The following is a 26,746-nucleotide window of genomic DNA, read 5'->3' on the forward strand; positions in this document are numbered from 1 at the left end:
GATATATTATACAGCAGTGACATCATCGCTCCCCAGATATCAGCTATATCATACAGGAGGTGACATCACAGCTCTCCAGATATCAGATATATTATACAGCAGTGACATCACTGCTCTCCAGATATCAGATATATTATACAGGAGGTGACATCACCGCTCTCCAGATATCAGATAAATTATACAGGAGGTGACATCACTGCTCTCCAGATATCAGCTATATTATACAGCAGTGACATCACCGCTCTCCAGATATCAGATATATTATACAGGAGGTGACATCACTGCTCTCCAGATATCAGCTATATTATACAGCAGTGACATCACCGCTCTCCAGATATCAGATATATCATACAGCAGTGACATCACCGCTCTCCAGATATCAGATATATTATACAGGAGGTGATATCACCGCTCTCCAGATATCAGATATATCATACAGCAGTGACATCACCGCTCTCCAGATATCAGATATATTATACAGGAGGTGACATCACCGCTCTCCAGATATCAGATATATCATACAGGAGGTGACATCACTGCTCTCCAGATATCAGATATATTATACAGCAGTGACATCACCGCTCTCCAGATATCAGATATATCATACAGCAGTGACATCACCGCTCTCCAGATATCAGATATATTATACAGGAGGTGATATCACCGCTCTCCAGATATCAGATATATTATACAGGAGGTGACATCACCGCTCTCCAGATATCAGATATATCATACAGGAGGTGACATCACTGCTCTCCAGATATCAGATATATTATACAGCAGTGACATCACCGCTCTCCAGATATCAGATATATTATACAGCAGTGACATCACCGCTCTCCAGATATCAGATATATCATACAGGAGGTGACATCACCGCTCTCCAGATATCAGATATATCATACAGGAGGTAACATCACCGCTCTCCAGATATCAGCTATATTATACAGCAGTGACATCACCGCTCTCCAGATATCAGCTATATTATACAGGAGGTGACATCACCGCTCTCCAGATATCAGCTATATTATACAGCAGTGACATCACCGCTCTCCAGATATCAGATATATTATACAGGAGGTGACATCACCGCTCTCCAGATATCAGCTATATTATACAGCAGTGACATCACCGCTCTCCAGATATCAGATATATTATACAGCAGTGACATCACCGCTCTCCAGATATCAGCTATATTATACAGCAGTGACATCACCGCTCTCCAGATATCAGATATATTATACAGGAGGTGATATCACCGCTCTCCAGATATCAGATATATCATACAGGAGGTGACATCACTGCTCTCCAGATATCAGATATATTATACAGCAGTGACATCACCGCTCTCCAGATATCAGCTATATTATACAGGAGGTGACATCACCGCTCTCCAGATATCAGCTATATTATACAGCAGTGACATCACCGCTCTCCAGATATCAGATATATTATACAGCAGTGACATCACCGCTCTCCAGATATCAGATATATTATACAGCAGTGACATCACCGCTCTCCAGATATCAGATATATTATACAGCAGTGACATCACCGCTCTCCAGATATCAGATATATTATACAGGAGGTGACATCACCGCTCTCCAGATATCAGATATATCATACAGGAGGTGACATCACCGCTCTCCAGATATCAGCTATATTATACAGCAGTGACATCACCGCTCTCCAGATATCAGATATATTATACAGGAGGTGACATCACCGCTCTCCAGATATCAGATATATTATACAGCAGTGACATCACCGCTCTCCAGATATCAGATATAGTATACAGCAGTGACATCACCGCTCTCCAGATATCAGATATATTATACAGCAGTGACATCAACGCTCTCCAGATATCAGATATATTATACAGCAGTGACATCACCGCTCTCTAGATATCAGATATATTATACAGGAGGTGACATCACCGCTCTCCAGATATCAGATATATTATACAGCAGTGACATCACCGCTCTCCAGATATCAGATATATTATACAGCAGTGACATCACCGCTCTCCAGATATCAGCTATATTATACAGCAGTGACATCAACGCTCTCCAGATATCAGATATATTATACAGCAGTGACATCACCGCTCTCTAGATATCAGCTATATTATACAGCAGTGACATCACCGCTCTCCAGATATCAGCTATATTATACAGCAGTGACATCACCGCTCTCCAGATATCAGATATATTATACAGGAGGTGACATCACCGCTCTCCAGATATCAGATATATTATACAGCAGTGACATCACCGCTCTCCAGATATCAGCTATATTATACAGCAGTGACATCACCGCTCTCCAGATATCAGATATATTATACAGCAGTGACATCACCGCTCTCCAGATATCAGCTATATTATACAGCAGTGACATCACCGCTCTCCAGATATCAGATATATCATACAGGAGGTGACATCACCGCTCTCCAGATATCAGATATATTATACAGCAGTGACATCACCGCTCTCTAGATATCAGATATATTATACAGCAGTGACATCACCGCTCTCCAGATATCAGATATATTATACAGCAGTGACATCACCGCTCTCCAGATATCAGATATATTATACAGCAGTGACATCACCGCTTTCCAGATATCAGATATATTATACAGCAGTGACATCACCGCTCTCCAGATATCAGATATATTATACAGCAGTGACATCACCGCTCTCCAGATATCAGATATATTATACAGCAGTGACATCACCGCTCTCCAGATATCAGATATATTATACAGCAGTGACATCACCGCTCTCCAGATATCAGATATATTATACAGGAGGTGACATCACCGCTCTCCAGATATATCATACAGCAGTGACATCACCGCTCTCCAGATATCAGATATATTATACAGCAGTGACATCACCGCTCTCCAGATATCAGATATATTATACAGCAGTGACATCACCGCTCTCCAGATATCAGATATATTATACAGCAGTGACATCACCGCTCTCCAGATATCAGATATATTATACAGCAGTGACATCACCGCTCTCCAGATATCAGATATATTATACAGCAGTGACATCACCGCTCTCCAGATATCAGCTATATTATACAGGAGGTGACATCACCGCTCTCCAGATACCAGATATATTATACAGGAGGTGACATCACCGCTCTCCAGATATCAGATATATTATACAGCAGTGACATCACCGCTCTCCAGATAGCAGCTATATTATACAGCAGTGACATCACTGCTCTCCAGATATCAGTTATATTATACAGCAGTGACATCACCGCTCTCCAGATATCAGCTATATTATACAGGAGTGACATCACCGCTCTCCAGATATCAGCTATATTATACAGCAGTGACATCACCGCTCTCCAGATATCAGATATATCATACAGGAGGTGACATCACCGCTCTCCAGATATCAGATATATTATACAGGAGGTGACATCACCGCTCTCCAGATATCAGATATATTATACAGCAGTGACATCACCGCTCTCCAGATATCAGATATATTATACAGCAGTGACATCACCGCTCTCCAGATATCAGCTATATTATACAGCAGTGACATCACCGCTCTCCAGATATCAGCTATATTATACAGCAGTGACATCACTGCTCTCCAGATATCAGATATATTATACAGCAGTGACATCACCGCTCTCCAGATATCAGCTATATTATACAGCAGTGACATCACTGCTCTCCAGATATCAGATATATTATACAGCAGTGACATCACCGCTCTCCAGATATCAGATATATTATACAGCAGTGACATCACCGCTCTCCAGATATCAGATATATTATACAGGAGGTGACATCACCGCTCTCCAGATATCAGATATATTATACAGCAGTGACATCATCGCTCTCCAGATATGAGATATATTATACAGCAGTGACATCACCGCTCTCCAGATATCAGATATATTATACAGCAGTGACATCACCGCTCTCCAGATATCAGCTATATTATACAGCAGTGACATCACCGCTCTCCAGATATCAGCTATATTATACAGCAGTGACATCACCGCTCCCCAGATATCAGCTATATTATACAGCAGTGACATCACCGCTCTCCAGATATGAGATATATTATACAGCAGTGACATCACCGCTCTCCAGATATCAGTTATATTATACAGCAGTGACATCACCGCTCTCCAGATATCAGCTATATTATACAGGAGTGACATCACCGCTCTCCAGATATCAGCTATATTATACAGCAGTGACATCACCGCTCTCCAGATATCAGATATATCATACAGGAGGTGACATCACCGCTCTCCAGATATCAGATATATTATACAGGAGGTGACATCACCGCTCTCCAGATATCAGATATATTATACAGGAGGTGACATCACCGCTCTCCAGATATCAGATATATTATACAGCAGTGACATCACCGCTCCCCAGATATCAGATATATTATAGAGCAGTGACATCACCGCTCTCCAGATATCAGATATATTATACAGCAGTGACATCACTGCTCTCCAGATATCAGATATATTATACAGGAGGTGACATCACCGCTCTCCAGATATCAGATATATTATACAGGAGGTGACATCACTGCTCTCCAGATATCAGATATATTATACAGCAGTGACATCACCGCTCTCCAGATATCAGATATATTATACAGCAGTGACATCACCGCTCTCCAGATATCAGCTATATTATACAGCAGTGACATCACCGCTCTCCAGATATCAGATATATTATACAGCAGTGACATCATCGTTCCCCAGATATCAGCTATATCATACAGGAGGTGACATCACAGCTCTCCAGATATCAGATATATTATACAGCAGTGACATCACTGCTCTCCAGATATCAGATATATTATACAGGAGGTGACATCACCGCTCTCCAGATATCAGATATATTATACAGGAGGTGACATCACTGCTCTCCAGATATCAGCTATATTATACAGCAGTGACATCACCGCTCTCCAGATATCAGATATATTATACAGGAGGTGACATCACTGCTCTCCAGATATCAGCTATATTATACAGCAGTGACATCACCGCTCTCCAGATATCAGATATATCATACAGCAGTGACATCACCGCTCTCCAGATATCAGATATATTATACAGGAGGTGATATCACCGCTCTCCAGATATCAGATATATCATACAGCAGTGACATCACCGCTCTCCAGATATCAGATATATTATACAGGAGGTGACATCACCGCTCTCCAGATATCAGATATATCATACAGGAGGTGACATCACTGCTCTCCAGATATCAGATATATTATACAGCAGTGACATCACCGCTCTCCAGATATCAGATATATCATACAGCAGTGACATCACCGCTCTCCAGATATCAGATATATTATACAGGAGGTGATATCACCGCTCTCCAGATATCAGATATATTATACAGGAGGTGACATCACCGCTCTCCAGATATCAGATATATCATACAGGAGGTGACATCACAGCTCTCCAGATATCAGATATATTATACAGCAGTGACATCACCGCTCTCCAGATATCAGATATATTATACAGCAGTGACATCACCGCTCTCCAGATATCAGATATATCATACAGGAGGTGACATCACCGCTCTCCAGATATCAGATATATCATACAGGAGGTAACATCACCGCTCTCCAGATATCAGCTATATTATACAGCAGTGACATCACCGCTCTCCAGATATCAGCTATATTATACAGGAGGTGACATCACCGCTCTCCAGATATCAGCTATATTATACAGCAGTGACATCACCGCTCTCCAGATATCAGATATATTATACAGGAGGTGACATCACCGCTCTCCAGATATCAGCTATATTATACAGCAGTGACATCACCGCTCTCCAGATATCAGATATATTATACAGCAGTGACATCACCGCTCTCCAGATATCAGCTATATTATACAGCAGTGACATCACCGCTCTCCAGATATCAGATATATTATACAGGAGGTGATATCACCGCTCTCCAGATATCAGATATATCATACAGGAGGTGACATCACTGCTCTCCAGATATCAGATATATTATACAGCAGTGACATCACCGCTCTCCAGATATCAGCTATATTATACAGGAGGTGACATCACCGCTCTCCAGATATCAGATATATTATACAGGAGGTGACATCACCGCTCTCCAGATATCAGATATATTATACAGCAGTGACATCACCGCTCTCCAGATATCAGATATATTATACAGCAGTGACATCACCGCTCTCCAGATATCAGATATATTATACAGCAGTGACATCAACGCTCTCCAGATATCAGATATATTATACAGCAGTGACATCACCGCTCTCTAGATATCAGATATATTATACAGGAGGTGACATCACCGCTCTCCAGATATCAGATATATTATACAGCAGTGACATCACCGCTCTCCAGATATCAGATATATTATACAGCAGTGACATCACCGCTCTCCAGATATCAGCTATATTATACAGCAGTGACATCAACGCTCTCCAGATATCAGATATATTATACAGCAGTGACATCACCGCTCTCTAGATATCAGCTATATTATACAGCAGTGACATCACCGCTCTCCAGATATCAGCTATATTATACAGCAGTGACATCACCGCTCTCCAGATATCAGATATATTATACAGGAGGTGACATCACCGCTCTCCAGATATCAGATATATTATACAGCAGTGACATCACCGCTCTCCAGATATCAGCTATATTATACAGCAGTGACATCACCGCTCTCCAGATATCAGATATATTATACAGCAGTGACATCACCGCTCTCCAGATATCAGCTATATTATACAGCAGTGACATCACCGCTCTCCAGATATCAGATATATCATACAGGAGGTGACATCACCGCTCTCCAGATATCAGATATATTATACAGCAGTGACATCACCGCTCTCTAGATATCAGATATATTATACAGCAGTGACATCACCGCTCTCCAGATATCAGATATATTATACAGCAGTGACATCACCGCTCTCCAGATATCAGATATATTATACAGCAGTGACATCACCGCTTTCCAGATATCAGATATATTATACAGCAGTGACATCACCGCTCTCCACATATCAGATATATTATACAGCAGTGACATCACCGCTCTCCAGATATCAGATATATTATACAGCAGTGACATCACCGCTCTCCAGATATCAGATATATTATACAGCAGTGACATCACCGCTCTCCAGATATCAGATATATTATACAGGAGGTGACATCACCGCTCTCCAGATATATCATACAGCAGTGACATCACCGCTCTCCAGATATCAGATATATTATACAGCAGTGACATCACCGCTCTCCAGATATCAGATATATTATACAGCAGTGACATCACCGCTCTCCAGATATCAGATATATTATACAGCAGTGACATCACCGCTCTCCAGATATCAGATATATTATACAGCAGTGACATCACCGCTCTCCAGATATCAGATATATTATACAGCAGTGACATCACCGCTCTCCAGATATCAGATATATTATACAGCAGTGACATCACCGCTCTCCAGATATCAGCTATATTATACAGCAGTGACATCACCGCTCTCCAGATATCAGATATATTATACAGCAGTGACATCACCGCTCTCCAGATATCAGATATATTATACAGCAGTGACATCACCGCTCTCCAGATATCAGATATATTATACAGCAGTGACATCACCGCTCTCCAGATATCAGATATATTATACAGCAGTGACATCACCGCTCTCCAGATATCAGATATATTATACAGCAGTGACATCATCGCTCTCCAGATATGAGATATATTATACAGGAGGTGACATCACCGCTCTCCAGATATCAGCTATATTATACAGCAGTGACATCACCGCTCTCCAGATATCAGCTATATTATACAGCAGTGACATCACCGCTCTCCAGATATCAGCCATATTATACAGCAGTGACATCACCGCTCTCCAGATATCAGCTATATTATACAGGAGGTGACATCACTGCTCTCCAGATATCATCTATATTATACAGCAGTGACATCACCACTCTCCAGATATCAGATATATTATACAGGAGGTGACATCACCGCTCTCCAGATATCAGATATATCATACAGGAGGTGACATCACCGCTCTCCAGATATCAGCTATATTATACAGCAGTGACATCACCGCTCTCCAGATATCAGATATATTATACAGCAGTGACATCACCGCTCTCCAGATATCAGATATATCATACAGGAGGTGACATCACCGCTCTCCAGATATCAGCTATATTATACAGCAGTGACATCACCGCTCTCCAGATATCAGCTATATTATACAGCAGTGACATCACCGCTCTCCAGATATCAGATATATTATACAGGAGGTGACATCACCGCTCTCCAGATATCAGATATATCATACAGGAGGTGACATCACCGCTCTCCAGATATCAGATATATTATACAGCAGTGACATCACCGCTCTCCAGATATCAGCTATATTATACAGCAGTGACATCACCGCTCTCCAGATATCAGATATATTATACAGCAGTGACATCACCGCTCTCCAGATATCAGATATATCATACAGGAGGTGACATCACCGCTCTCCAGATATCAGATATATTATACAGCAGTGACATCACCGCTCTCCAGATATCAGCTATATTATACAGGAGGTGACATCACCGCTCTCCAGATACCAGATATATTATACAGGAGGTGACATCACCGCTCTCCAGATATCAGATATATTATACAGCAGTGACATCACCGCTCTCCAGATAGCAGCTATATTATACAGCAGTGACATCACTGCTCTCCAGATATCAGTTATATTATACAGCAGTGACATCACCGCTCTCCAGATATCAGCTATATTATACAGGAGTGACATCACCGCTCTCCAGATATCAGCTATATTATACAGCAGTGACATCACCGCTCTCCAGATATCAGATATATCATACAGGAGGTGACATCACCGCTCTCCAGATATCAGATATATTATACAGGAGGTGACATCACCGCTCTCCAGATATCAGATATATTATACAGCAGTGACATCACCGCTCTCCAGATATCAGATATATTATACAGCAGTGACATCACCGCTCTCCAGATATCAGCTATATTATACAGCAGTGACATCACCGCTCTCCAGATATCAGCTATATTATACAGCAGTGACATCACTGCTCTCCAGATATCAGATATATTATACAGCAGTGACATCACCGCTCTCCAGATATCAGCTATATTATACAGCAGTGACATCACTGCTCTCCAGATATCAGATATATTATACAGCAGTGACATCACCGCTCTCCAGATATCAGATATATTATACAGCAGTGACATCACCGCTCTCCAGATATCAGCTATATTATACAGCAGTGACATCACCGCTCTCCAGATATGAGATATATTATACAGGAGGTGACATCACCGCTCTCCAGATATCAGATATATTATACAGCAGTGACATCATCGCTCTCCAGATATGAGATATATTATACAGCAGTGACATCACCGCTCTCCAGATATCAGATATATTATACAGCAGTGACATCACCGCTCTCCAGATATCAGCTATATTATACAGCAGTGACATCACCGCTCTCCAGATATCAGCTATATTATACAGCAGTGACATCACCGCTCCCCAGATATCAGCTATATTATACAGCAGTGACATCACCGCTCTCCAGATATGAGATATATTATACAGCAGTGACATCACCGCTCTCCAGATATCAGTTATATTATACAGCAGTGACATCACCGCTCTCCAGATATCAGCTATATTATACAGGAGTGACATCACCGCTCTCCAGATATCAGCTATATTATACAGCAGTGACATCACCGCTCTCCAGATATCAGATATATCATACAGGAGGTGACATCACCGCTCTCCAGATATCAGATATATTATACAGGAGGTGACATCACCGCTCTCCAGATATCAGATATATTATACAGCAGTGACATCACCGCTCTCCAGATATCAGATATATCATACAGGAGGTGACATCACCGCTCTCCAGATATCAGCTATATTATACAGCAGTGACATCACTGCTCTCCAGATATCAGTTATATTATACAGCAGTGACATCACCGCTCTCCAGATATCAGCTATATTATACAGGAGTGACATCACCGCTCTCCAGATATCAGCTATATTATACAGCAGTGACATCACCGCTCTCCAGATATCAGATATATCATACAGGAGGTGACATCACCGCTCTCCAGATATCAGATATATTATACAGGAGGTGACATCACCGCTCTCCAGATATCAGATATATTATACAGCAGTGACATCACCGCTCTCCAGATATCAGATATATTATACAGCAGTGACATCACCGCTCTCCAGATATCAGCTATATTATACAGCAGTGACATCACCGCTCTCCAGATATCAGCTATATTATACAGCAGTGACATCACTGCTCTCCAGATATCAGATATATTATACAGCAGTGACATCACCGCTCTCCAGATATCAGCTATATTATACAGCAGTGACATCACTGCTCTCCAGATATCAGATATATTATACAGCAGTGACATCACCGCTCTCCAGATATCAGATATATTATACAGCAGTGACATCACCGCTCTCCAGATATCAGCTATATTATACAGGAGGTGACATCACCGCTCTCCAGATATCAGATATATTATACAGCAGTGACATCATCGCTCTCCAGATATGAGATATATTATACAGCAGTGACATCACCGCTCTCCAGATATCAGATATATTATACAGCAGTGACATCACCGCTCTCCAGATATCAGATATATTATACAGCAGTGACATCACCGCTCTCCAGATATCAGATATATTATACAGCAGTGACATCACCGCTCTCCAGATATCAGATATATTATACAGCAGTGACATCACCGCTCTCCAGATATCAGCTATATTATACAGCAGTGACATCACCGCTCCCCAGATATCAGCTATATTATACAGCAGTGACATCACCGCTCTCCAGATATGAGATATATTATACAGCAGTGACATCACCGCTCTCCAGATATCAGATATATTATACAGGAGGTGACATCACCGCTCTCCAGATATCAGATATATTATACAGCAGTGACATCACCGCTCTCCAGATATCAGATATATCATACAGCAGTGACATCACCGCTCTCCAGATATCAGATATATTATACAGCAGTGACATCACCGCTCTCCAGATATTAGATATATTATACAGCAGTGACATCCCCGCTCTCCAGATATCAGATATATTATACAGCAGTGACATCACCGCTCTCCAGATATCAGATATATTATACAGTATAGGGCTGGGTTCACACACAGTATATTTCAGGCAGTATTTGGTCCTCAAGTCAGGTCCTCATAGCAACCAAAACCAGGAGTGGATTGAAAACACAGAAAGGATCTGGTCACATAATGGTGTAATTGAGTGGATGGCCGCCATATAATGGCAAATATTTGCTGTTATCTTAAAACAACGGCTGTTATATTGAAATAATGGCCGTTATTTACCATTATATGGCGGCCATCCACTCAATTTCACCATTGTGTGATCAGAGCCTTTCTGTGTTTGTAATCCTGGTTTTGGTTGCTACGAGGACCTGACATGAGGACCAAATACTGCCTGAAATATACTGTGTGTGAACCCAGCCTAACTTAGTATTGATAATTCCCATGTATTTATCGGACATACAGTATATGAATATTTAGCTTTTTCGGATGTTGTCTGTTTTGTGCAGGAACCCCAGAAAGTCTAGCAGAGAAGGAGCGGCAGCTCTCCACCATGATAACGCAGCTGATCAGCCTCCGGGAGCAGCTCCTGGCCGCACACGACGAGCAGAAGAAACTCGCAGCTTCCCAGATAGAAAAGCAGCGACAGCAGATGGACTTGGCGCGACAGCAACAAGAACAGGTGAGCGACCCCGATATGACCAAGCCCGTATACAGTGTAGTACAGGAGTCACATGACCCCCCCTGTATTGTCTCATATACAGTGTAAGGCAATTTTCACACAACGTGAGAGACCGGCCGTTCCGTGACCCCGGATGTTTCACGAAACGGCCGGCCTCTGCACAGATCATCCCGGCCGGTACTGCAGTACTGGCCGGATGATCTTTTGGCCGCAGGGTTCTGATGCATCAGAACCTCCCACAGCACACAATGAAGCAAGTGTCCGGAGACGCTCGCTTCTTTGCGTGAACTGACAGGGTTTCCTACGGCCGCATTTCATCGAATTGCGGCTGCAGAAAACTGACATGTCAGTTATTTGCGGCGCTGCACAGGATCCTGGCTGGAGCGTATACAATATGTATACGCTCCGGCCAGGATTCATAGAAGGAGAGGCAGTGTTCCACAACGTGAAAAGTATGGCCGTTGTTGCCGTTTTTGTCCTGTATACAGACCCCTCAGCAGCCCTGTATACAGACCCCTCAGCAGCCCTGTATTCAGACCCCTCAGCAGCCCTGTATTCAGACCCCTCACCAGCCCTGTATACAGACCAGTCAGCAGCCCTGTATACAGACCAGTCAGCAGCCCTGTATTCAGACCCCTCAGCAGCCCTGTATACAGACCAGTCAGCAGCCCTGTATTCAGACCCCTCAGCAGCCCTGTATACAGACCCCTCAGCAGCCCTTTATTCAGACCCCTCAGCAGCCCTATATAAAGACCCCTCAGCAGCCCTGTATACAGACCACTCAGCAGCCCTGTATTCAGACCCCTCAGCAGCCCTGTATACAGACCCCTCAGCAGCCCTGTATTCAGACCCCTCAGCAGCCCTGTATAAAGACCCCTCAGCAGCCCTGTATTCAGACCCCTCAGCAGCCCTGTATACAGACCAGTCAGCAGCCCTGTATACAGACCCCTCAGCAGCCCTGTATACAGACCAGTCAGCAGCCCTGTATACAGACCAGTCAGCAGCCCTGTATTCAGACCCCTCAGCAGCCCTGTATTCAGACCCCTCAGCAGCCCTGTATTCAGACCCCTCAGCAGCCCTATATAAAGACCCCTCAGCAGCCCTGTATTCAGACCCCTCAGCAGCCCTGTATACAGACCCCTCACCAGCCCTGTATACAGACCCCTCACCAGCCCTGTATACAGACCCCTCACCAGCCCTGTATACAGACCCCTCACCAGCCCTGTATACAGACCCCTCAGCAGCCCTGTATACAGACCCCTCAGCAGCCCTGTATACAGACCCCTCAGCAGCCCTGTATACAGACCCCTCACCAGCCCTGTATAAAGACCCCTCACCAGCCCTGTATACAGACCAGTCAGCAGCCCTGTATTCAGACCCCTCACCAGCCCTGTATACAGACCAGTCAGCAGCCCTGTATACAGACCCCTCAGCAGCCCTGTATACAGACCCCTCACCAGCCCTGTATACAGACCCCTCACCAGCCCTGTATTCAGACCCCTCGCCAGCCCTGTATACAGACCAGTCAGCAGCCCTGTATACAGACCAGTCAGCATCCCTGTATACAGACCCCTCAGCAGCCCTGTATACAGACCAGTCAGCAGCCCTGTATACAGACCAGTCAGCAGCCCTGTATACAGACCCCTCACCAGCCCTGTATACAGACCCCTCAGCAGCCCTGTATACAGACCCCTCACCAGCCCTGTATACAGACCCCTCACCAGCCCTGTATACAGACCCCTCTCCAGCCCTGTATACAGACCCCTCAGCAGCCCTATATAAAGACCCCTCAGCAGCCCTGTATACAGACCCCTCAGCAGCCCTGTATTCAGACCCCTCAGCAGCCCTGTATAAAGACCCCTCAGCAGCCCTGTATTCAGACCCCTCAGCAGCCCTGTATACAGACCCCTCACCAGCCCTGTATACAGACCCCTCACCAGCCCTGTATACAGACCCCTCTCCAGCCCTGTATACAGACCCCTCAGCAGCCCTATATAAAGACCCCTCAGCAGCCCTGTATACAGACCCCTCAGCAGCCCTGTATTCAGACCCCTCAGCAGCCCTGTATAAAGACCCCTCAGCAGCCCTGTATTCAGACCCCTCAGCAGCCCTGTATACAGACCCCTCACCAGCCCTGTATACAGACCCCTCAGCAGCCCTGTATACAGACCCCTCACCAGCCCTGTATACAGACCAGTCAGCAGCCCTGTATACAGACCAGTCAGCATCCCTGTATACAGACCCCTCAGCAGCCCTGTATACAGACCAGTCAGCAGCCCTGTATTCAGACCCCTCAGCAGCCCTGTATACAGACCCCTCACCAGCCCTGTATACAGACCCCTCAGCAGCCCTGTATACAGACCCCTCACCAGCCCTGTATACAGACCAGTCAGCAGCCCTGTATACAGACCAGTCAGCATCCCTGTATACAGACCCCTCAGCAGCCCTGTATACAGACCAGTCAGCAGCCCTGTATACAGACCAGTCAGCAGCCCTGTATACAGACCCCTCACCAGCCCTGTATACAGACCCCTCAGCAGCCCTGTATACAGACCCCTCACCAGCCCTGTATACAGACCCCTCTCCAGCCCTGTATACAGACCCCTCACCAGCCCTGTATACAGACCAGTCAGCAGCCCTGTATACAGACCCCTCACCAGCCCTGTATACAGACCCCTCACCAGCCCTGTATACAGACCAGTCAGCAGCCCTGTATACAGACCCCTCACCAGCCCTGTATACAGACCCCTCACCAGCCCTGTATACAGACCCCTCACCAGCCCTGTATACAGACCCCTCAGCAGCCCTGTATACAGACCCCTCACCAGCCCTGTATACAGACCCCTCACCAGCCCTGTATACAGACCAGTCAGCAGCCCTGTATACAGACCCCTCACCAGCCCTGTATACAGACCCCTCACCAGCCCTGTATACAGACCCCTCAGCAGCCCTGTATACAGACCCCTCACCAGCCCTGTATACAGACCCCTCACCAGCCCTGTATACAGACCCCTCTCCAGCCCTGTATACAGACCCCTCACCAGCCCTGTATACAGACCCCTCACCAGCCCTGTATACAGACCCCTCACCAGCCCTGTATACAGACCCCTCTCCAGCCCTGTATACAGACCCCTCACCAGCCCTGTATACAGACCCCTCACCAGCCCTGTATACAGACCAGTCACCAGCCCTGTATACAGACCCCTCACCAGCCCTGTATACAGACCCCTCAGCAGCCCTGTATACAGACCCCTCTCCAGCCCTGTATACAGACCCCTCACCAGCCCTGTATACAGACCCCTCACCAGCCCTGTATACAGACCAGTCAGCAGCCCTGTATACAGACCCCTCAGCAGCCCTGTATACAGACCCCTCTCCAGCCCTGTATACAGACCCCTCAGCAGCCCTGTATACAGACTCCTCACCAGCCCTGTATACAGACCCCTCACCAGCCTTGTATACAGACCCCTCTCCAGCCCTGTATACAGACCCCTCACCAGCCCTGTATACAGACCAGTCAGCAGCCCTGTATACAGACCCCTCACCAGCCCTGTATACAGACCCCTCACCAGCCCTGTATACAGACCCCTCACCAGCCCTGTATACAGACCCCTCACCAGCCCTTTATACAGACCCCTCAGCAGCCCTGTATACAGACCAGTCAGCAGCCCTGTATACAGACCCCTCACCAGCCCTGTATACAGACCCCTCACCAGCCCTGTATACAGACCCCTCACCAGCCCTGTCACAGGGGGTTAATATATAAATGAGGCCGCCGTTCCGCCGGCGTCAATCATTCCATTATTTCTGCTTGTTTTTTTCTCTCTTTCTTTCATCTCTCGGAACTTGGTGGAGCCGCAGATCAGTGAACGTTCCACCATCACCAGGGGAGACAAAATATATAGAGATCAGATTTAATTTGTGCGCCAAGCGTCCCGCAATACCGCTATTCGTAACAACAATGCTGGCAAACAGTGGGCCCCTGAGCCCCACATCACACGGCCCCAGATTAATGTGCATGTATGAGGCTCCCACATTATCCTTTAATCTAAAAGTGTGTGAGTGCGGGGCACGCTCGGCTGCCTGTAATGAGATAGGCCTAGAACGGGGCGGCAGGACGTGGCCACGTGCGGGGGATGATCCCCAAATGGAGCATGTGACATAGAGGGGGCCACGCAGTCAGAATGTGGCCCCGGCACCAGGAGACGAGCCGGTAATTAACTATTGACACTTGTGAATACGCCGGCACAAATTAATCCTGACACATTTGCAGACGAGAGATATCTCACCGCGAACGCTCCGTAATTATATCTCAAAATGAAAATTAAATGACACTTAGAACTCGGTTGTTCTGCTCAATGAAGCGAGAATGTCGCCATCCTGCAGCAAATAACAAGCAGATGAAACGCGGTCGGGGACAGAGGTCGTGATCAGGGGCAGAGGAGGAGGCGGTCGGGGACAGAGGTCGTGATCAGGGGTGGAGGAGGAGGCAGTCGGGGACAGAGGTAGTCATCAGGGGCAGAGGAGGAGAGGGTCAGTGGTCGTGATCAAGGGCAGAGGAGGAGGCGGTCTGGGGCAGAGGTCGTGATCAGGGGCGGAGGAGGAGGCAGTCGGGGACAGAGGTTATCATCAGGGGCAGAGGAGGAGGTGGTCAGGGTCAGTGGTTGGGATCAAGGGCGGAGGAGGAGGCGGTCTGGGGCAGAGGTCGTGATCAGGGGCGGAGGAGGAGGCGGTCGGGGACAGAGGTCGTGATCAGGGGCAGAGGAGAAGGTGGTCAGGATCAGTGGTCGTGATCAAGGGCGGAGGAGGAGGCGGTCTGGGGCAGAGGTCGTGATCAGGGGCGGAGGAGGAGGCAGTCGGGGACAGAGGTTATCATCAGGGGCAGAGGAGGAGGTGGTCAGGGTCAGTGGTTGGGATCAAGGGCGGAGGAGGAGGCGGTCTGGGGCAGAGGTCGTGATCAGGGGCGGAGGAGGAGGCGGTCGGGGACAGAGGTCGTGATCAGGGGCAGAGGAGAAGGTGGTCAGGGTCAGTGGTCGGGATCAAGGGCGGAGGAGGAGGCGGTCTGAGGCAGAGGTCGTGATCAGGGGCAGAGGAGGAGGTGGTTAGGGTTAGTGGTCGTAATCAAGGGCGGAGGAGGAGGTGGTCGGGGGCAGAGGTCGTGACCAGGGGAGGAGACGGCGGCCGCGGACAGAGGTTGTGATCAGGGACGGATGAGGCGGCTGTGGTCAGAGGTCGTGATTGGGGCAGAGGCAGCGGCCGGGAGAGAGGTCGTGATTGGGGCAGAGGCAGTGGCCGGGACAGAGGTCGTGATTGGGACGGCAGAGGCTGTAACCAGGGACAGAGGTCGTGGTCAGGGGCGGAGCAGGCGATGGCCGGGGAGAGAGGTTGTGATCAGGGGCGGAGAAGGCGACTACCCTTATGTGTAGTGCTTATTCACAAAATCCAATATAACTATACATGAAAGAGCACAACACAGAGCTGAGGAGAGGCTGATATCTTATTACAGAACTGCAGTGATATCCGTCCCATCTTATTACACTGCAGCAGTAATATAAGAGGAGCCACTAATATCCGTCCCGTCTTATTACAGTACAGCAGTAATATAAGAGGAGAGGCTGATATCTTATTACAGTACAGCAGTGATATAAGAGGAGAGGCTGATATCTTATTACAGTACAGCAGTGATATAAGAGGGGAGGCTGATATCTTATTACAGTACAGCAGTGATATAAGAGGAGAGGCTGATATCTTATTACAGTACAGCAGTGATATAAGAGGAGAGGCTGATATCTTATTACAGTACAGCAGTGATATAAGAGGAGAGGCTGATATCTTATTACAGTACAGCAGTGATATAAGAGGAGAGGCTGATATCTTATTACAGTACAGCAGTGATATAAGAGGAGAGGCTGATATCTTATTACAGTACAGCAGTGATATAAGAGGAGAGGCTGATATCTTATTACAGTACAGCAGTGATATAAGAGGAGAGGCTGATATCTTATTACAGTACAGCAGTGATATAAGAGGAGAGGCTGATATCATCTTATTACAGTACAGCAGTGATATAAGAGGAGAGGCTGATATCTTATTACAGTACAGAAGTGATATAAGAGGAGAGGCTGATATCTTATTACAGTACAGCAGTGATATAAGAGGAGGGGCTGATATCTTATTACAGTACAGCAGTGATATAAGAGGAGAGGCTGATATCATCTTATTACAGTACAGCAGTGATATAAGAGGAGAGGCTGATACCTTATTACAGTACAGAAGTGATATAAGAGGAGAGGCTGATATCTTATTACAGTACAGCAGTGATATAAGAGGAGAGGCTGATACCTTATTACAGTACAGCAGTGATATAAGAGGAGAGGCTGATATCTTATTACCGTACAGCAGTGATATAAAAGGAGAGGCTGATATCTTATTACAGTACAGCAGTGATATAAGAGGAGAGGCTGATATCTTATTACAGTACAGCAGTGATATAAGAGGAGAGGCTGATATCATCTTATTATAGTACAGCAGTGATATAAGGAGAGGCTGATATCTTATTACAGTACAGCTGTGATATAAGAGGAGAGGCTGATATCTTATTACAGTACAGCAGTGATATAAGAGGAGAGGCTGATATCATCTTATTACAGTACAGCAGTGATATAAGAGGAGAAGCTGCTATCACACCTTATTACAGTACAGCAGTGATATAAGAGGAGAGGCTAATATCATCTTATTACAGTACAGCAGTGATATAAGAGGAGAGGCTGATATCTTATTACAATACAGCAGTGATATAAGAGGAGAGACTGATATCTTATTACAGTACAGCAGTGATATAAGAGGAGAGGCTGATACCTTATTACAGTACAGCAGTGATATATGAGGAGAGGCTGATACCTTATTACAGTACAGCAGTGATATAAGAGGAGAGGCTGATATCTTATTACAGTACAGCAGTGATATAAGAGGAGAGGCTGATATCTTATTACAGTACAGCAGTGATATAAGAGGAGAGGCTGATATCTTATTACAGTACAGCAGTGATATAAGAGGAGAGGCTGATATCTTATTACAGTACAGCAGTGATATAAGAGGAGAGGCTGATATCATCTTATTACAGTACAGCAGTGATATAAGAGGAGAGGCTGATATCTTATTACAGTACAGCAGTAATATAAGAGGAGAAGCTGCTATCACATCTTATTACAATACAGCAGTGATATAAGAGGAGATGCTGATATCATCTTATTACAGTACAGCAGTGATATAAGAGGAGAGGCTGATATCTTATTACAGTACAGCAGTGATATAAGAGGAGAGGCTGATACCTTATTACAGTACAGCAGTGATATAAGAGGAGAGGCTGATATCTTATTACAGTACAGCAGTGATATAAGAGGAGAGGCTGATATCTTATTACAGTACAGCAGTGATATAAGAGGAGAGGCTGATATCTTATTACAGTACAGCAGTGATATATGAGGAGAGGCTGATATCTTAATACAGTACAGCAGTGATATAAGAGGAGAGGCTGATATCTTATTACAGTACAGCAGTGATAAGAGGAGAGGCTGATATCTTATTACAGTACAGCAGTGATATAAGAGGAGAGGCTGTTATCTTATTACAGTACAGCAGTGATATAAGAGGAGAGGCTGATACCTTATTACAGTACAGCAGTGATATATGAGGAGAGGCTGATACCTTATTACAGTACAGCAGTGATATAAGAGGAGAGGCTGATATCTTATTACAGTACAGCAGTGATATAAGAGGAGAAGCTGCTATCACATCTTATTACAATACAGCAGTGATATAAGAGGAGATGCTGATATCATCTTATTACAGTACAGTAGTGATATAAGAGGAGAGGCTGATATCATCTTATTACAGTACAGCAGTGATATAAGAGGAGAGGCTGATATCTTATTACAGTACAGCAGTGATATAAGAGGAGAGGCTGATATCTTATTACAGTACAGCAGTGATATAAAAGGAGATGCTGATATCATCTTATTACAGTACAGCAGTGATATAAGAGGAGAAGCTGATATCTTATTACAGTACAGCAGTGATATAAGAGGAGAGGCTGATATCTTATTACAGTACAGCAGTGATATAAGAGGAGAAGCTGCTATCACATCTTATTACAATACAGCAGTGATATAAGAGGAGAGGCTGATATCATCTTATTACAGTACAGCAGTGATATAAGAGGAGAGGCTGATATCTTATTACAGTACAGCAGTGATATAAGAGGAGAGGCTGATATCTTATTACAGTACAGCAGTGATATAAGAGGAGAGGCTGATATCTTATTACAGTACAGCAGTGATATAAGAGGAGAGGCTGATATCTTATTACAGTACAGCAGTGATATAAGAGGAGAGGCTGATATCTTATTACAGTACAGCAGTGATATAAGAGGAGAGGCTGATATCTTATTACAGTACAGCAGTGATATATGAGGAGAGGCTGATATCTTATTACAGTACAGCAGTGATATAAGAGGAGAGGCTGATATCTTATTACAGTACAGCAGTGATAAGAGGAGAGGCTGATATCTTATTACAGTACAGCAGAGATATAAGAGGAGAGGCTGTTATCTTATTACAGTACAGCAGTTATATAAGAGGAGAGGCTGATATCTTATTACAGTACAGCAGTGATATAAGAGGAGAGGCTGATATCTTATTACAGTACAGCAGTGATATAAGAGGAGAGGCTGATATCTTATTACAGTACAGCAGTGATATAAGAGGAGAGGCTGATATCTTATTACAGTACAGTAGTGATATAAGAGGAGAGGCTGATATCTTATTACAGTACAGCAGTGATATAAGAGGAGAGGCTGATATCTTATTACAGTACAGCAGTGATATAAGAGGAGAGGCTGATATCTTATTACAGTACAGCAGTGATATAAGAGGAGAGGCTGATATCACATCTTATTACAGTACAGCAGTGATATAAGAGGAGAGGCTGATATCTTATTACAGTACAGCAGTGATATAAGAGGAGGCTGATATCATCTTATTACAGTACAGCAGTGATATAAGAGGAGAGGCTGATATTCCCTTATTACAGTACAGCAGTGATATAAGAGGAGAGGCTGATATCTTATTACAGTACAGCAGTGATTTAAAAGGAGAGGCTGATATCATCTTATTACAGTACAGCAGTGATATAAGAGGAGAGGCTGATATCTTATTACAGTACAGCAGTGATATAAGAGGAGAGGCTGATATCTTATTACAGTACAGCAGTGATATATGAGGAGAGGCTGATACCTTATTACAGTACAGCAGTGATATAAGGGGAGAGGCTGATATTCCCATATTACAGTACAGCAGTGATATAAGAGGAGATGCTGATATATTACAGTACAGCAGTGATATAGGAGGAGAGGCTGATATCATCTTATAACAGTACAGCAGTGATATAAGGGGAGAGGCTGATATCTTATTACAGTACAGCAGTGATATAAGAGGAGAGGCTGATATCTTATTACAGTACAGCAGTGATATAAGAGGAGAGGCTGATATCTTATTACAGTACAGCAGTGATATAAGAGGAGAGGCTGATATCTTATTACAGTACAGCAGTGATATAAAAGGAGATGCTGATATCATCTTATTACAGTACAGCAGTGAAATAAGAGGAGAGGCTGATACCATCTTATTACAGTACAGCAGTGATATATGAGGAGAGGCTGATATCTTATTACAGTACAGCAGTGATATAAGAGGAGAGGCTGATATCTTATTACAGTACAGCAGTAATATAAGAGGAGAGGCTGATATCTTATTACAGTACAGCAGTGATATAAGAGGAGAGGCTGTTATCTTATTACAGTACAGCAGTGATATAAGAGGAGAGGCTGATATTCCATTATTACAGTACAGCAGTGATATAAGAGGAGAGGCTGATATCTTATTACAGTACAGCAGTGATATAAGAGGAGAGGCTGATATCATCTTATTACAGTACAGCAGTGATGTAAGAGTAGAGGCTGATATCTTATTACAGTACAGCAGTGATATAAGAGGAGAGGCTGATATCTTATTACAGTACAGCAGTGATTTAAAAGGAGAGGCTGATATCATCTTATTACAGTACAGCAGTGATATAAGAGGAGAGGCTGATACCTTATTACAGTACAGCAGTGATATAAGAGGAGAGGGTGATATCTTATTACAGTACAACAGTGATATAAGAGGAGAGGCTGATATCTTATTACAGTACAGCAGTGATATAAGAGGAGAGGCTGATATCTTATTACAGTACAGCAGTGATATAAGGGGAGAGGCTGATATCTTATTACAGTACAGCAGTGATATAAGAGGAGAGGCTGATATCATCTTATTACAGTACAGCAGTGATATAAGGGGAGAGGCTGATATCTTATTACAGTACAGCAGTGATATAAGAGGAGATGCTGATATATTACAGTACAGCAGTGATATAGGAGGAGATGCTGATATATTACAGTACAGCAGTGATATAGGAGGAGAGGCTGATATCATCTTATAACAGTACAGCAGTGATATAAGGGGAGAGGCTGATATCATCTTATAACAGTACAGCAGTGATATAAGATGAGAGGCTGATATCTTATTACAGTACAGCAGTGATATAAGAGGAGAGGCTGATATCTTATTACAGTACAGCAGTGATATAAGAGGAGAGGCTGATATCATCTTATAACAGTACAGCAGTGATATAAGATGAGAGGCTGATATCTTATTACAGTACAGCAGTGATATAAGAGGAGAGGCTGATATCTTATTACAGTACAGCAGTGATATAAGAGGAGAGGCTGATATCTTATTACAGTACAGCAGTGATATAAGAGGAGAGGCTGATATCTTATTACAGTACAGCAGTGATATAAGAGGAGAGGCTGATATCATCTTATTACAATACAGCAGTGATATAAGATGGGAGTCTTATATCTTATTACAGTACAGCAGTGATATAAGAGGAGAGGCTGATATCGTATTATAGTACAGCAGTGATATAAGAGGAGAGGCTGATATCTTATTACAGTACAGCAGTGATATAAGGGGAAAGGCTGATATCTTATTACAGTACAGCAGTGATATAAGAGGAGAAGCTGATATCTTATTACAGTACAGCAGTGATATAAGAGGAGAGGCTGATATCTTATTACAGTACAGCAGTGATATAAAAAGGGGAGGCTAATATCTTATTACAGTACAGCAGTGATATATGAGGAGAGGCTGATATCTTATTACAGTACAGCAGTGATATAAGAGGAGAGGCTGATATCTTATTACAGTACAGCAGTGATATATGAGGAGAGGCTGATATCTTATTACAGTACAGCAGTGATATAAAAAGGGGAGGCTAATATCTTATTACAGTACAGCAGTGATATAAGAGGGGAGGCTGATATCTTATTACAGTACAGCAGTGATATAAGAGGGGAGGCTGATATCTTATTACAGTACAGCAGTGATATAAGAGGGGAGGCTGATATCTTATTAAAGTACAGCAGTGATTTAAGGAGAGGCTGATATCACCTTATTACAGTACAGCAGTGATATAAGAGGAGAGGCTGATATCATCTTACAGTACAGCAGTGATATAAGAGGAGAGGCTGATATCACCTTATTACAGTACAGCAGTGATATAAGAGGAGGGGCTGATATCATCTTATTACAGTACAGCAGTGATATAAGAGGAGGGGCTTATATCTTATTACAGTACAGCAGTGATTTAAGAGGAGAGGCTGATATCTTATTACAGTACAGCAGTGATATAAGAGGAGAGGCTGATACCATCTTATTACAGTACAGCAGTGATATAAGAGGAGGGGCTTATATCTTATTACAGTACAGCAGTGATATAAGAGGAGAGGCTGATATTTTATTACAGTACAGCAGTGATATAAGAGGAGAGGCTGATATCTTATTACAGTACAGTAGTGATATAAGAGGGGAGGCTGATATCTTATTACAGTACAGCAGTGATATAAGGAGGATGTGTGGTCATCACTGTATAAGCTCTAAACAGTCAGTGACTCTCACACTCAGCTGTGTCATTACCACCTATAGGTGTGAGCATCCGTTTTCCCGTTCTCCATAGGTTTTTTTTTTATAACTGGACAGTTTGGCCCCTAACATGATCCGTAGGTGACCGGGAGTCTTTCATGGTTGTTCTCACCTCGCTTTGAACTTTAGTTATTGGCGTAAATTCATCTGAAGTGTTTTAAAATCCCTATTAGTGGCACATAGCAACCAATCCCAGGTCATTATCCAATGAAGAGACGGACAGAGGGCGGTGGTACACCTGGCTGACATTATGAGAGCAGTGCCTGCTGTCCCCTCCCTGCAAGGCAGTCCTGTCAGGTGGCGGGGCAGTAACCGGTTATCACACACCAGATGTGACATCAATTATACAATGAATAATGTAGTGAGAGATCAGCGGCAGCAGCGGCGGCTCCATCTCTACAACTCCTGATAGACAGGTGGACATAAGCCAAATCTGTAATAACCGATTACAGGACGCCAACACGTAAGAACCGGCGAACGAGAGAGCAAGAGATGCCAGCAACACCAAAGCCACATATATGAACTAAGATGATATCAGCCTCTCCTCTTATATCACTGCTGTACTGTAATAAGATATCAGCCTCTCCTCTTATATCACTGCTGTACTGTAATAAGATATCAGCCTCTCCTCTTATATCACTGCTGTACTCTAATAAGATATCAGTCTCTACTCTTATATCACTGCTGTACTGTAATAAGATATCAGCCTCTCCTCTTATATCACTGCTGTACTGTAATAAGATATCAGCCTCTCCTCTTATATCACTGCTGTACAGTAATAAGATATCAGCCTCTCCTCTTATATCACTGCTGTACTGTAATAAGATATCAGCCTCTCCTCTTATATCACTGCTGTACTGTTTGGTTACTTGCCCTTTCAGGACAGACGTGACACCCTGCCGTGTATATAACCCCTCAGCTAATAATCATGTATATATATCAGCGGATAATCATGTCCATTCGACTCTTGTAGTAAATGGCTGCAGCGGGTATTTATCTGGGCGCTCACCAGCGATTCCATCGGTGTGAGGCAGCGGGTCTCATGGCATGTGAGGAACCAACAACTGGTGCATGTATAATAGCTGAGTGTTCTAAAGAAACCGCGGCATATATGTTGGGAGGTGCGTGTACACTGTGTACACTGTGACCGTAATATGACTAATGGCTGCCTCTCCTCTACCTGTGCAGATCGCAAGACAGCAACAACAACTACTACAACAGCAACACAAAATCAACATCCTACAGCAACAGATCCAGGTCAGTGTCACTGCGGACGGCTCCGGTCTGTGGGAGGGAAGGGGGGGTAAGTCACTTATATTTATTGGACTATATAGATATTATGGCTGTGAGAATAAAGTTGGTGAATAAAAGCTAATATTGACATAACACAGCCTATCCATCACTAGGGATCAGTGACATCACTGAGAATACAGCCTATCCATCACAAGAGATCAGCGGTGACATCACTGAGAATACAGCCTATCCATCACTAGAGATCAGCAGTGACATCACTGAGTATACAGCCTATCCATCACTAGAGATCAGTGACATCACTGAGAATACAGCCTATCCATCACTAGAGATCAGCAGTGACATCACTGAGAATACAGCCTATCCATCACTAGGGATCAGTGACATCACTGAGAATACAGCCTATCCATCACAAGAGATCAGCGGTGACATCACTGAGAATACAGCCTATCCATCACTAGGGATCAGTGACATCACTGAGAATACAGCCTATCCATCACAAGAGATCAGCGGTGACATCACTGAGAATACAGCCTATCCATCACTAGAGATCAGCGGTGACATCACTGAGAATACAGCCTATCCATCACTAGAGATCAGCGGTGACATCACTGAGAATACAGCCTATCCATCACTAGAGATCGGTGACATCACTGAGAATACAGCCTATCCATCACTAGAGATCGGTGACATCACTGAGAATACAGCCTATCCATCACTAGAGATCGGTGACATCACTGAGAATACAGCCTATCCATCACTAGGGATCAGTGACATCACTGAGAATACAGCCTATCCATCACAAGAGATCAGCGGTGACATCACTGAGAATACAGCCTATCCATCACTAGAGATCAGCAGTGACATCACTGAGAATACAGCCTATCCATCACTAGAGATTAGCAGTGACATCACTGAGAATACAGCCTATCCATCACTAGAGATTAGTGACATCACTGAGAATACAGCCTATCCATCACTAAAGATCAGCAGTGACATCACTGAGAATACAGCCTATCCATCACTAGAGATCAGCACTTACATCACTGAGAATACAGCCCATCCATCACTAGAGATCAGCAGTGACATCACTTAGAATACAGCCTATCCATCACTAGAGATCAGTGACATCACTGAAAATACAGCCTATCCATCACTATTGATTAGCAGTGACATCACTGAGAATACAGCCTATCCATCACTAGAGATCAGTGACATCATTGAGAATACAGCCTATCTATCACTAGAGATCAGTGACATCACTGAGAATACAGCCTATCCATCACTAGAGATCAGCACTTACATCACTGAGAATACAGCCCATCCATCACTAGAGATCAGCAGTGACATCACTTAGAATACAGCCTATCCATCACTAGAGATCAGTGACATCACTGAGAATACAGCCTATCCATCACTAGAGATCGGTGACATCACTGAGAATACAGGCTATCCATCACTAGAGATCGGT

At 44.2% G+C, this 26,746-nt stretch overlaps 1 protein-coding gene across 11 annotated transcripts in view; it reads left to right on the plus strand.

Annotated features, from left to right (window-relative positions):
- Nucleotides 1-26,746, plus strand: part of SOX6 (SRY-box transcription factor 6) — a 425,495-nt gene that overhangs the window by 265,961 nt on the left and 132,788 nt on the right. For all 11 annotated transcript variants that reach the window (XM_069964997.1, XM_069964998.1, XM_069964999.1 and 8 more), the window contains 2 exons: nucleotides 11,772-11,944; nucleotides 25,213-25,281. In XM_069964997.1, the coding sequence (XP_069821098.1) occupies nucleotides 11,772-11,944; nucleotides 25,213-25,281 (242 nt within the window). The remainder of the gene's footprint in view (nucleotides 1-11,771; nucleotides 11,945-25,212; nucleotides 25,282-26,746) is intronic.

Source organism: Dendropsophus ebraccatus, chromosome 4, assembly GCF_027789765.1.
Source record: "Dendropsophus ebraccatus isolate aDenEbr1 chromosome 4, aDenEbr1.pat, whole genome shotgun sequence".
NCBI lineage: Eukaryota > Metazoa > Chordata > Amphibia > Anura > Hylidae > Dendropsophus > Dendropsophus ebraccatus.